The following is a 14,723-nucleotide window of genomic DNA, read 5'->3' as shown; positions in this document are numbered from 1 at the left end:
TTATTGTTTTGTGAATTTTTGTTTTAGTAAATCTGTAGCGAACGTTGTGGTTTATTTGAGAGATAGTGTGGAGATAGTTTCTTTTTCAATGTGTCATCTCATTTCATAATAAGATAGATATAAAAAGACATCGTTAATTTGTATATTATTTTATATTATACTAGGTTTCCGCCCGCGGCTTCGCCCGCGCAGTCAAAGAAATACCCGCATAGTTCCCGTTCCCGTGGGATTTCCGGGATTGCGTCATTTTCCCGGGATAAAAAGTAGCCTATGTCCTTTCTCGGGTATCAAAATATCTCCATACCAAATTTCATGAAAATTGGTTCAGTAGTTTAGGCGTGATTGAGTAACAGACAGACAGAGTTACTTTCGCATTTATAAACATATTAGTATGGATAATGCTAGCTTTTGTCCGCGTTGTCAAAAGAAAACTCACATCCTACGTCCTTTCTCAGGTTTCAAACTATTTCTTTACCATATTTAATCCAAATCGGTTCAGTATTGCGTGAAGACACAAACAGACAGAGTTACTTTCGCTTTCTTACTAGCCCATAGAGTTGATGGGAGAGACAAAATAGTTGCGGAGACAAAAGTTGCTCTTGCGCGCTAGCTTAACTGCACCAATATCATGTTCACAGTCACAATATCCATTAAGTCATACAAATACACCAAATACGAGAATAAGGAAAATGGAAGTAATACATATGTATATAATATATAGTGGGAAAGAAGCGTCTTTATTCTTGTAACATTTATCATAAAGATATCTATGATCCACGTGAATGAATTGATATTGAGGTCTATTGAGAGGGAATGTGATAGATTAAGAGGTTTCGGTGGTATGTGTGTCAGCGGTTTTATTATATTGAAAGAGTGTATTTTAATCTTCAATCGTGGCACCTGATTAAAGGTGAACGACCTTGTAGTGAATAATGAATATTCTTAACTAGCTGCGCCCCGCGGTTTTACCCGCAATGCTCCGCTCCTGTTGGGCTTAGCGTGATGTTAAATAGCCTATAGCCTTCCTCGATAAATGGGCTAACTAACACCGAAAGAATTTTTCAAATCGGACCAGTACTTCCTGAGATTAGCGCGCTCAAACAAACTCTTCAGCTTTACAATATTATTACTATAGATACGTATTACTATTATATACTCTGTGGTATAGATTAATGTAACATTATTTCAAATATACATAGATTATATTATTATTTATGTATGCTTCAATTTGTAGGTATGATATTTAGCGACCAAGTCAATTAAAAATTGTGCCTCATAAGGACACTAATGGTGTGCGGTCTATTAATTTTAATATAGTATGGTAAGAGTAATTTATAACTTGTAAATAATACTTGAAATATTTGTATTATAATCATAGATAATTATTTGGCTACTTTGATAAATGACTTAAATTTATATTTTTTAAAAACAAAAACTCTTTCGCGTATTACAAAAGATGAACATTTATATACAAAGTCGGTGCAATATAAAACAAACAACATGTATATTTTCAAGAATATTTAATTCAATAGATAATGTCAAATAAACTATTGCTGTAAAATATTTTCGATCTTACTACAAACCACAGCTACAAACAAATTTTCAAAACATGCTAAAGCCAAAAACAAAACATAAGGCCATAAGCCAATAACAGAAATAATTCAAATCAAATTTCTTCTTGAACCTTTTGAATTTAAAAAGATAGACGTATTACGCAGTTTTAATGTCTTTTTTTTTGTAGTAAGACCAAGTATATAATTACAAGGTAAGGATACAACACTTTTCATCTGAGCCGCAATCCGAAGCGTCAAAAACAAGTCGAGGGTTGCAGTACTGGGATTGTTTCTTACATGTTCCACCGTGTTTTTCACATCTCGTTTCTTTGAGGGACACTGGAAGGTAAAATGAATCTTATATATGTGTATCTAAGCTGTACTTTTGAATGGGTTATTTTGTAGGTGCTCTAAGAATTGGGTTACTTGGCTACATTTACAAATCTTTGATGTAACTAGAAGTCGATGTCGTACTCTACGAATCTATTGAGTTCTTTAAAATGAGATGCGCTGAAAATACCGGACACTAATCAATAGTATTTTTGGAAAATGGTACATTTCTCTATAGAAGTAATTTAAATATTTTGAGGATAAAACTTCATAATCGTAGAAGTTTAAGTGAATGTAAACGTCAATTACAACAAAACCGAAAAGATTTTTTTTGGTTTCGTTTTTAGGTGAAAAATGGCCACTTGGCCAGCGCGGAGGATTCCCGAACCCTCATAGGAGGCCCTTGTCCCAGCAGTGGGAACAAATAATATGATGATGATGATGCTTACGACCGAAACAACATTCCACTCCCTGCTTTTGCTGTGAAGGGCAAAGGTCAGTCTTCTCAGACAAATGGCCCTTGGGACAGTCAGCTGCAATTGTACAGATGCCTCCCACTGATGAGCATGGCTTTTCTTGAACTATGGAGTCAATTATCCGGACTGAAATCAGATATATAATATGGAGTTATTCTTATGGATGTTCCAGCTGTGCTGCGCGATGTCACATGGAAAATATCAAGTAGTTCTATGACTCATGGTTATTACGGAACATAAGCTATATGACCGACAATATTTTGAACGATGAAAATCAAGAAGCTTATATCCAAGAAGCTTATAATATCTAATACACTGGAGATTTCAGTATGAACATTTAACTTGTAACAAGAAAATATGACATTGAATGACGTCTGTATGTTTTTTTATCCCTTTCACACCTAACTTGGTCATCCCCGCAGAAAGAGATAAAAAAACATACAGGCGTCATTCAATGTCATATTTTCTTGTTACAAAGTTAATGTTCATACTGAAATTTGTGTATTAGATATAAGCTTCTTGGATGAAAGTGAATGTAATCATAGACAATTATTAGCAAAAAAAACCCTGCAAAAAGTACTATAATGTTTTGACTTTTACTTAACTGAGATATTTCATTTAGCGATAAATAGTTTTATAAATTAGTAACTTTTAAAGAATAGAAAAAATTCTCCGAGGCGGGATTCGAACGGTGAATTTCAACTCGAAAAGCGAAAGACGCGGGTTTTAATCCAACCTTGTGATTGTTAAAAAAAACATCCTCTTTTTGAGTCTTTTCAAATATTTATTGTCTACGTATCTGTACTATTTTGCATGGCAATGCGAATAACCCAATTCGAAGCAGACGAGTTATCCCAATAAAGGAATTATTGACCGATGAACTGTTCAGACAATTGAATAACGACTACAATCCTTATTAATGGAGTACAGTCGCAGATATAAGGGAATGTTGTTAATAGATGACGTGCAAGAATATCTTAATATATATAAATCTCGTGTCACAATGTTTGTCCTCAATGGACTCCTAAACCACTTAACCGATTATAATAAAATTAGCACACCATGTGCAGTTCGATCCAACTTGAGAGATAGGATAGTTTAAATCTCAAATCGTTTTAGAGAAAGCGGGCGAAGCCGCGGGCGGTAAGCTAGTTATAAAATAAATTAATATTGTTAGTAAGTTAGATTATCTTATTTTATCATCAGGATGATGTGAACCTTCAAATTTTTAAGTGAAACTTCTTTAGGCCCATTGAGAGTATAATTTCAAGGTCGCGTCATGGCAATACCGTCAAGTCATGAAGTAAGGCGGCGATTTTGGTATCTTTGAATCTTGCCAAAGAAGTTTCACTTCTAATACGTGTGCTCGGCACACACACTCTTTTTTAAATTGAATAATTGAATAGTAAAATTGGGTTAAGTTAAAGAAAATTGTCAATGCAATTTTGAAAAAAAGTAAGGTACCTAGTATAGGAGTGTGAAACAAAGTTAATTTCAAATTACATGCCATTGTTTATAACACAATCGCTAGATGAAATTATGATGAATCTTGTATTAATCAGTAGATTTCCCTTTATTCTGGACGTAGTTGAAATAAATAAATAAATCATTTATTGCATAAAAATAGTTTGGCATTTTATTTTGACTAACCAATAACCATCTATCTCTACATATTTTGCCCTACAAAATCGTATTGAAATAAGTTTCTACCATACCCTTGCTCTTTTCAAATATTTGAGGAAATCATCCTACTAGCCTACTAATATTATAAATGGAAGGATGGACGGATGTCTGTTTGTTACTCTTTAATGGGAAAACAACTGGACGGATTTGGATAAATTTTGGCGATAAAAATATTGGCAGATGCCAAAATATTTGTATGTTTCATTGTCTTTAATTCGTATATTATTGTTTAAACAGTAGACTGCTTCGTTAAATTAATATTGTAATTTAACTACTTTTACATAAAAATTTCATTCAAAATTAATATAAAATCTAAAATGTTATACTCACAATCCTCCTCATTGCAGACCACAGAGTATAAAATCGCGCACACTACAATAGCTGTCTTCATTGCGTCTGCGCACGCGCTGGTTCAACACAGTAATGATGCAATGTGCTCAATCCGTTAAGCATTTCCTTATTAATTGGCGTGTTATTGTTTTAAGTTAGTAGTAAGTTACATTAAGTTGTACATGATTTAATCAGGGACTACACGACTTGCTGGTCACTCAATTAAAAAGAGCCTGTGTACTAAGCACACGTGTCAGAAGTGAAACTTATTTGGCAAGATTCAAAGATAGGTACGTGACGGTATTGCCATGACGCGACCTTGAAATTTTACTCTCAACGCTCCTAAATAAGTTTCGCTTCAAAAAATCGTTTTTTATCGTTTGGCACAACACTACCTACATACATAGGCTAACTCGCACCTCACTACTGTATTCTTCTTAATTTTCAATAAAGCGCATTGTTTTGACAATATATTTTTTTTTAAATTAATTATATCATCAAAAATTGTTTATGAATTTTGTACCTAATCTACAAGAATTATAAGGTGGCTTCTTTCGAGAAGAATCTAACTATCGTGTTTTTTGCTCATCATGCTTTGTCTGCTATTTTGATACCTATTTAGAACTTTAACTGACAGACTTTTTGTTTTTATTTTTAACACAAAGTTGGAATTTTAATTACAATTAAGTATGTCCAATTAAAAAAAAATTCCGTTAAATCATATTAATATCTGTGACGAATTGATGTCACACTGTTTGTATGTTCATGTGAAAGCAAATGACGCAATTAGTGTTGTGTTTGAATAAACAAATAGTTTGTTATGAAAGGCTTAAGGCTATACAAGTACCCATGTTATGCTTAATTATTTAACACTAGCTTTCCGCCCGCGGCTTTGCCCGTTTTGTCTGAAACCTAATAATTAATGATATAGGTACCGGCTTCCTCGGGAATCACTCCACCTATTAAAAAAAAACACATCAAAATCCGTTGTGCCGTTATTAAGATTTAAGCATACCTACAGACACACAGACTTTGTTTTATACTGTATAGTGACTACCCCAAAAAAAAAAAATATATTGCTCCTGTTTTGCTTTTTATCTTCACTTTTTTATATTAGATAAATTATTTTTGAGTTCATTCGCTTTATTAAAATAAATAAATAATATACGTTTTCCCTTTCCTTTTATTATTCTGTAACTAAAACAGTAATACGTAATATAGAACGATGGAGATAGTAAAATTCCTTAATATGGGCACAAGATTTTTATAATAAGTAGATAGTTTTTTTTAAGGAGTCCTATATATACACTACATTTTATAATTTTTAATAGCTCATACATACCCAAACATACACACACACACACGCACACACACACAAACACACACACACACACGCACACACACACACACACACACACACATACACACACACTCACTCACAGACATACATCTGCACACGTATTATGTTTGTAAACTCTAGTTAAGGAAGAGCGGGTCCTCCTGACACAGGTTTTGTAAACTTACTAGGAGGACTCATCCATTTTCTGTATATGAAAACTGTGTGTATGAGAAATAAATATTATATTTTCATTTTCATTTTCATATATAGGTACTAATAAAAGAACTTAAATTAATAGCATATAAATTGCATAGCGATAGCCTTTGAATAAGTTATCTCAGATTTCCTCATTACCTAAGTAATATTTCTCTGTCCCCTATTCCTAGAACAAAGGCTTATAATTAAGGCTATCACGGAATCTTTACGCTCTGAATCCTAAATAAGTGAACTAAATGACCAAGCCAAGGAAAATTGGTATTTCTAGAATATGGAATATATTTCTAAAGATAAGGGAAAAGTGGCTTGTAACCGCTTATTTCGTTAACTTGCATTACAGGCATTGTATGCAGAAAATTATAGAATCCATGCAATAATAACCTCTTTAAGAAAATTTATATTGATACTACTAGATTTCCGCCGGCGGCTTCGCCCGTGTTTTCAAAGGAAAACCCGCATTGTTCCCGTTCCCGTGGGATTTCCGGGGTAAAACCTATCCTATGTGTTAATCCAAGTTACCCTCTATATGTGTGCTAAATTTCATTGTAATCGGTTCAGTAGTATTTGCGTGAAAGAGTAACAAACACACACACACATCCTCACAAACTTTCGCATTTATATTGATACTATAGGTTTTTAGGACTGGGGCTTCAATAAACTGTAACTGCTTAGAAATATTGTAATTACTTTGAGTTCTTTTTGACTGGTTCTTAAGAAGTGTCTCCTTTTTCACAGGTTCTATTCATGAAGGAGTCTTTTGAATTAAAAATATACCTTAACCAGGTAGGTAATATAGAGGGCCGGTCCTATCACCTTGATGCAGCGCTCATAGTAACATTTGAAACCATTGTATTACAGAAAATACACACTTTTAATCATATTCAAAAAAACATAAATGAATAAGTACCTTTTTCATTAAGTTAAAAAAAATTGAATTATTTAAGTAAATATTTACAAAACACCTTTGAGTTATTAAAAATATAGATCCTAAGTTTACAGAATTATTAAGAAGAGTAAGCTACGTACTTTAATAAATATATAATGCGGTTTATCACATATTTATGAAGAATGTCATATGAGGAATAATACTTGAGTACGTACTGCAGTACTGTCACGTACGTGTGATGTACATACGCATATAAACGACGCATTTGTGAAGATGGAGTTTGAAATAATGCTCTTGTTTAATTACTTTTGTAGTGTTTTATAGACGCTGAAAAAAGCGCAAATATCTATTTTAATATATTATATGTATAACTCAAAGGTGACTGACTGACATAGTGATATATCAACGCACAGCTCAAACCACTGGACGGATCGGGCTGAAATTTGGCGTGCAGGTGGTTGTTAGACATAAGCATCCGCTAAGAAAGGTTATATTGCATTAATAACTTCAAAATTAAAGTTGCTGATTTTATTTTTAAATCCTACCGTAAAACGTAGCATCTCTCTTTTGTGTGTATTTATTTATATGTATGTTTATTAATTTTTATTATATTCGTTACCATACAATTTTCTTTTACTTATATGTATGATATTTTTAATGTGTAATATATTTTGTTTATTTTTTGAATATTATTTCCATTCTTCTTTTTCGGTCTGTAGCTGTTCTTCAAACAAGGGGGCCACTGAAAATCAGTGCTGTGCCGTTGATGGCACAGCTAAATACTGAGTTGGTCCCTTTTTGCTAAAGGTCTGCCACACTTTTGTCTCTTTCTCTGTTTTTGTATTTCTTTTCTTTTATTATATCTGTTGTTGGCCTTTGGTAAATAAATTCTTTCTATTCTATTCTATTCTATTCTATTAAATGGTGTTTTATAGTAAGACTTATTGTTCTTTTTCCTCTTTTGCAGTCATAAGTTTTATTACACTACTGTCGTAACGTGGTAGCGTGCCGATGTAATCATTATAAAATATTTATAAATTTTAATTAATTCTTATCACATAAACATTTATTTTTTTAGCTTATACAATATAGTAAAAGTATAAAGTACCTATATAGATTCAATTTATTTGTTTTTGCGCGGATGTTCAATCGACATAAGATTACGTTTTCCTTGGCATTGTGTTATCGGATACTATTTTGTCTTTATTACATCGTTTAATTGAGGCGTAAACTTCTGTGTAAATAAACGTTTTATTGGTGAGACAACAAATTCATTTAAATTATATTGGAAGTTGAGTTTATTTCGTTTTAAATTGTTTTTGTTCTATTTTTAGTTGGTTATTTTATTGTTATCTTACTTACGTGATAAATACAGAACAATTAACATAAGTTTGCTTAATTATTATAAACTAGCATTCCGTCCGTGGCATCGTCCGCGTTGTTTAAAACTTAAAACTAAGCAAACTGCTCCTCGAGAACCACGCTATCCATTGTCGAAAACAGAATGAAAATTGATGCAGAAGTTTTTGAGTTTATCACCATCATACACAAACGGACAGATGGACGGACGGACGGACAGAGACATTGGATAATTTTGTTTTATAATATTTTCTTATTATAAAATATTATGATGATGACCGCTCGTACTGGAAATCCTTGAGGGAGGCCTTTTTCCAGCAGTGGACGTCCCACGTCTGAAAAAAAACGAACGAACGAACGATAATTTTTTTATAGATATTTTCTAACAAATTTGCATTGCATTTGGCATGATTTTATTATATAATCCATACATATGGACAGATAAATTCAGAAATCCGACACGGGCTCAAGAAACGCGCGAAATACAGCGCAGAAACTATTACGGGTTGCGGTCAAGCGACCCGCCCGCTCTAATGAGAGATAATATAGGCGGGTTACATACGGAGCAATTATTTTATTAAATAAATTGCTTTGGCAACTAAATATATGGTATTTAGATGCTCTGCTTTATTTACAAACAATATTAATAATTACAAATTAAATGCTCTCAAATAAAATTGAGATTCTAAATTTTTGAAGACAAGATAAAAAAATCGATCACGAGTTTGGCAACTATTTGGAACGCCGAACGAAGTGTAAGAAAAAACAGGTTTTTCAAAATTTAAAGGACTTCACTGTCTCTACAATTGTTGAATTTAATTACGAAAGCTACTAATTTCATTTTGAGTACTTTTTATTGTTAAAATATAAAATTCTAAATTACAGTTCTATCAAGAGGCAACAATACAAAGTATAACTTATATAGAACAACGTTACGCAACAAATTCACTGTGTGCAGTGCAGTAAGCGTTTCGTTATTTGGCAAGTAAATTCTAAACATTTACTTCAGAAAAAAATTGTAAAACATAACTTGAATTGACAATGCATTATTAAAATAATTAATTAGTTGATATCTAACTAGACCATTTTAACCATATTTTCACTTCATCTTGAAAAACATATTAAAAATATTAATCCGAATTTCTACTACCTTTTATGCAGTTGAACTACCTATTAATCGAAAAAACAGACTCAAAAATTTGTTAAATTCCTCGTATGCAAACAGCCTTATCTTTCTGCTTCGTTTGTAAAACCAATTCATTTGTTCTCCGCTGGGATTTCGGAGCACATTGAGACTACCAGCGTAATTATTTTGATATCACCTTTTTTTTATTTAATAAGTATTTCATTATGATATTATTTTTAAATTTTCGGTTTCAGATTTGTAGGACAGTGGTGGGCTCTGTTATATGCCAAAGAATATAAACCTAGCAGTAGATATTATAGTCGAAAATATTTGTTAGATCCTTATTACTTTTTCAAAGTAGAAAACTGAATAGGGATAAGTCCAATATATATAATATTATGTAGATAAATATAATGTATTCTAAACTCTTAAGTTATAATGTTTACTAGAGCCGAGACAAATACAAACAAACAAATACACTTTCCTATTAATTATAAAATAAGTGAATGATGAGGTGAATAGGCCATTTTGTACAAATCTATGAGGAAAATAATGCCATTAATTTTGCTAAAAGAAGTAAGAAACTTTTCAAATGAATGCTAACAGTTGAATAAATACTTACCCAATTAGAAGTAATATAATTATGCTAAAAGATATTATTAATTAATTAGTGGTTTTCAACGAAATTTCTAGGCTAATATTTGTTTTGTAGAGTACTTTATTAATAAAATTACTAATTAGTCTAAAATCTAAATGCTATTTTGAAGTTTTATTCCTAGGCTGGAATTATTTACACATAAATTAAAGCAATATAGAAATCATTTGAAATAAATTAAATCGAAACGTCTAAAAATATTGTATCGTCACATGAATTTATAATAATCATATAATTTTAGAAAAAAAAAACTTTACTTTTAATTAATATCATTTCAGTTATCACTACATAGTATAAAACAAAGTCGCTTTCTCTGTCCCTATGTATACTTAAATCTTTAGATCTCTTCTATGTCCCTGTATGTCCCTATGTATGCTTAAATCTTTAGAACTACGCAACGGATATTGATGCGGTTTTTTTTAATAGATAGAGTGATTCAAGAGGAAGATTTTAGTATATAATTTATTATGTTTTAGACAAAGCGGGCGAAGCCGCAGGCGGAAAGCTAGTTGCGTATATTAGAAACGTCGTAGAACATTACTGACTTATAACGAATTCAAAAAGGAATGTCTAACGACTGAATTCCAACTAAAACGAGCAATTTTCTGGGAAACTGTCCCTATTCCGGGTAAAATTATTGTAGTAACTTCACAGGCATTTGTTTAAGATATTGAAGTACTCAGACTTTTTTGTCAAAGTTAATTCTGTTAACAAACATGAAATTTTCACTAAGTAGATATGAGGAGATTAGGAGAGATTATTAAACTCGAAATATACAAACTAGTATTTTTTGTGATTACATGGAAAATCATGATCAAAAATATATGTAGGTAGGTACCTACTTATTGAAGTAGCATGTTATATTTTGTTTAGAGAATAAATCCATACATCCATACATATATTTTAAATGCGAAAGTATCTCTGTCTGTCTGTCTGTTACTCAATAACGCCTTAACTACTGAACCAATTTGCATGAAATTTGGTATAGAGACATTTTGATACCCGAGAAAGGATATAGGATAGGTTTTATCCCGGAAATCCTACGGGAACGGGTTTTTCTTTGAAAACGCGGGCGAAGCCGCGGGCGGAAAGCTAGTAATACATAAATCAATATTATAAACTATAATATTATAATAGTCTTCTTCGCTAAGTGGACAGTCCAATACACAAAAATAAGTTCAATTCGAACAAGTGTACTTCCCGCGATTAGCGCGTTCAAGCAAACATTCTCTTTAGCTTCATAGGTACCTAGTATAGATCTGGGGACACGGTAGTGCCCCCGCCAAGACGAGCCAAGCGAAAGCGAAGCGCACGGGCACTACCTACCTTTTCTCGAAGCGCTTCGACGTTTTTTTGAACCCTCATAACTTGGGTTTGGATTATGCTAGATCAACAAAATTTTCGGGATATATTGTCAATAGCGGACTTATTGAATATATTAATTACATTAGCTTTTATACTTCAGATTTTATTTATATCTAAAAAACGCTAATTTCGTCACTGACTCACTGATGATCATCAAAATTCTTAAGGTATTTCCTAATTTCCTAGAAAGCTGAAATTTTGTATGTAAGCTAGTATTAGCACACAAACAACAAAAAAATTATAAAACTTGTAACTTTCATCCCCCAACCCCTTAAACTAGGGGATGGGAGTTTGTATGAGACCTGTAATTTTAAATTAATTTGATGACGCTAGAGGTCTAATCTAATAATCTAAAACTTGGTTCCCCTAGATATATATATATGTATAGGTACTCCTTCTTAAAAAAAAAGTTAAAAATTTAATCGACATAATTATAGTGAGACATATATATATACTTCAGATCAGATCATATAAATATGAATGAATAGAAGTGTTGCGAACGTCTCCTGCCTCTTACGTCCACACAGTAGCTAAAAATAAAAAAAATTGTCCTTGACGAGAGTGGGCTATTAAAAAAAGCGTCTCTGATGTGCAAGAAATACACCCCAAAAAAAGAAGAAAAAAAATAAAAAAAATTTTAGTTACAAACAACTTACAAAAAGAAATGAAATCTTTCATTCTTAGTCAAAATATGTGGCTTGGCCATTCGTTACTACAATAACTATTGTATAACACAAAAGTAATGAACAGTGAATTAATTTTTCACCTTACGCCGATGTGAATGTAGCGAAATGGCCAAGCCACATATTTTGACTAAGGTGTAGAGTTTATGAAGTTAGGCCTTGTAGAGTTAGGGCGTGTAGTGTTAGAAGCTTGGCTCTACATGAGATCTGATAACTTTTTGACAGTGCGAGTCATATGGGCTCGTCTTGGCAACATTTTACATGAAAATGTTTTTGGTGGGATTTTATTTCCAAGCACGCGTCTAGAATTTACAATCTAGAAATAGATCGTGGTTAATATAAAGCGAAGCTATCAATGCAAATCGAACACTAAGCGTATTAGACTCTGAGCTCGTTTTAACAAGATAGAAGTTTACAAAAACTCCCCCCACCCCCCCTGGAAATCGCCAGATCTCGAGGGATTTGATGAAGATTAATGATCGCTAATGTAGAATGGACAAATCCGTTTTCCATATGTCGGATTTAAGGTGCTTTTACACCAGACATGTGCTACGTTGCTGTGGATGCGTTTGATATCCGCCAATCATATTTGTAGATGCACCTAGCGTAGGGTGAAACGAATTCAACTTCGTCGTCTTTGAAGTAAAACGACACGCGCTTAAGAAAGCGTGTTGAGAGTAAAATTTCAAGTTCGCGTTATGGCAATACCGTCACGACATGGACGATATTTGAATCTTGCCAAAGAAGTTTCACTTCTCAAACGTGTTCTCGGCACACACGATCTTTATTATAGGGCAGGATGCGTGTTATGGATGTGTGATATATGTAGAGCGGAGCCTACAACCAGCATATCTCACATGTGCTATACTATAAAAATTTTATAGCTATGCTGTGAAACTAAGTGACCGTTTCCACTTAAGCTAAGGTAAGCAGTACGAGTAAGATGTGAAGATTGAAGATGCGCCGCCGCAAAGTAGCTGTGCGAGCAAGACGCGCAGCTCGAGCTATGTGACGTATCCATAGTAGGTACTGCACATAGCTACACTACTCGTGACAGCACGCTTCCATAGGACCTAGCTCGAATCCTTCTATATACAAAACGTATCTTACTTGAATCCGTTTCTACCAGTGCTAAGATATCAATGACTAGCTGTGCCCCGTGGTTTTACCCGCAGTGCTTCGCTCCTGTTGGTCTTAGCATGGTGGTGATCATGGTGGTGAGCTTAGCTTAGCCTTCCTCGATAATTGGGCTGTCTAACACCGAAAGAATTTTTCAAATCGGACCAGTAGTTCCTAAGATTAGCGCGTTCAAAAAAACAAACTCTTCAGCTTTATAATATGTATTAGTAAAGATTAGCAGATATTAAACGCATCCACAGCATAGCACATCTGGTGTAAAGGCACCCTTAGTGATGCTTTTTTCGAATCCCCAGCTAATCTATCAGCAGAGATTTATCAAAGTAAAATTTAATTGAAAGATGCATTGGTTCGGGGATTTGTTTTTGTTGACGGTACTGTTTGTAGACGGGTTTTGGTATTGACATTTGTTGATACAGAATTTGATATTATACTTCTAGTTGTAATAGAAGGAGTATGAGGATGAGGATATGAGAATACTATAGTGTAATGTAAGTATTATTAAAGTTTTGTTTGTTTTAGTGTTAGTGTAAGATAAACAATGTATGGTATTGGTAAACAATAGTAAGTATTACAAAATTTATATAAAAACATGATTGTTACGAGTTGAGTACACTGCTTTCACATAACATTATCTATATCTATACTAATATTATAAAGAGGAAAGGTTTGTAATTATGTATGTATTTATAAATGTATGTATATATGTATGGTTTTCACGCATAAACTACTGGACCGATTTCAAAAATTCTTTCACCATTAGAAAGCTGCATCTTCACTGAGCAACATAGGCTAGGTTTTATAGGTCAAATATAAAGAAAATAAATAAATACAATAATGTATTAAGTTATCACGTAAAACCCCTGAAGCATTAAATAAATAAAATGAATAATTAATGCCCGAAAATTCTTAATGCCACTCATTCATTCTTGTCTCAATAACGTAAATTCCAATACATCCAGAAGATAGCTGATAAAATGTGTATATAAATGTGAATTGTGTCAGTCCGTGCGTTTACCGGAGTTCAGATAAATCGGTTGCATATTTTATTATCAGAGATTTCTCCATTTTTGCACTAAACCTGAGCGGGAACCGTGAAAAGATTACATTTTGGAAATGCTCCAAACTCACTGTATTTTATTACAGGTTTAGGGGTCGCGATGAGATGGAAAAGTAACTTCTCTTTTATACACCTGTCTACGTGTTTAATTGCATGGGTAGGTTTTAGCGTACGATTGTGTAGTTTAATTAAATGAAGAAAAGGGTTTTTAGTTCGAAATAAATACGAAGCAATGAAAATATTTTGTGAGTAATTTGATGTACTGATTTGACGAATGGAATATGTTCTAAATAGTAGAAAGTAGTTCCTAGTAGTAGTTCTAAACAGTATAGTACGTTTTAAATAAACGAAACTAAGTAAAACCTTGAGATAAATGATTTTTCTTTATTGGAATGGCCCTAATCGTAAATTAACTCTGAAAATTTAGCAGTCTTTTGGTACCAGAGAATGAGGGTTGAAGTATAAAAAATGTGCATAAATAACTATAATTTTTAATAACTGTATGTTTAAATTATGGTTTCTACA

At 32.9% G+C, this 14,723-nt stretch overlaps 1 protein-coding gene across 1 annotated transcript; it reads right to left on the bottom strand.

Annotated features, from left to right (window-relative positions):
* Window positions 1-1,503: 1,503 nt before the first annotated feature.
* LOC123702905 (U-scoloptoxin(19)-Tl1a) lies at window positions 1,504-4,490 on the bottom strand. Its single transcript, XM_045650755.1, has 3 exons — window positions 4,373-4,490; window positions 2,333-2,485; window positions 1,504-1,892 (listed from the first exon to the last, which is right to left on the bottom strand). Exons 1-3 carry the CDS (start codon window positions 4,431-4,433, stop codon window positions 1,759-1,761), a joined length of 348 nt encoding a protein of 115 aa, XP_045506711.1. The 5' UTR covers window positions 4,434-4,490; the 3' UTR covers window positions 1,504-1,758.
* Window positions 4,491-14,723: the final 10,233 nt, after the last annotated feature.

Source organism: Colias croceus, chromosome 2, assembly GCF_905220415.1.
Source record: "Colias croceus chromosome 2, ilColCroc2.1".
NCBI lineage: Eukaryota > Metazoa > Arthropoda > Insecta > Lepidoptera > Pieridae > Colias > Colias croceus.
Note: the sequence above shows the minus strand (reverse complement) of the source record. Positions and strands in the feature narration are given on the sequence as shown.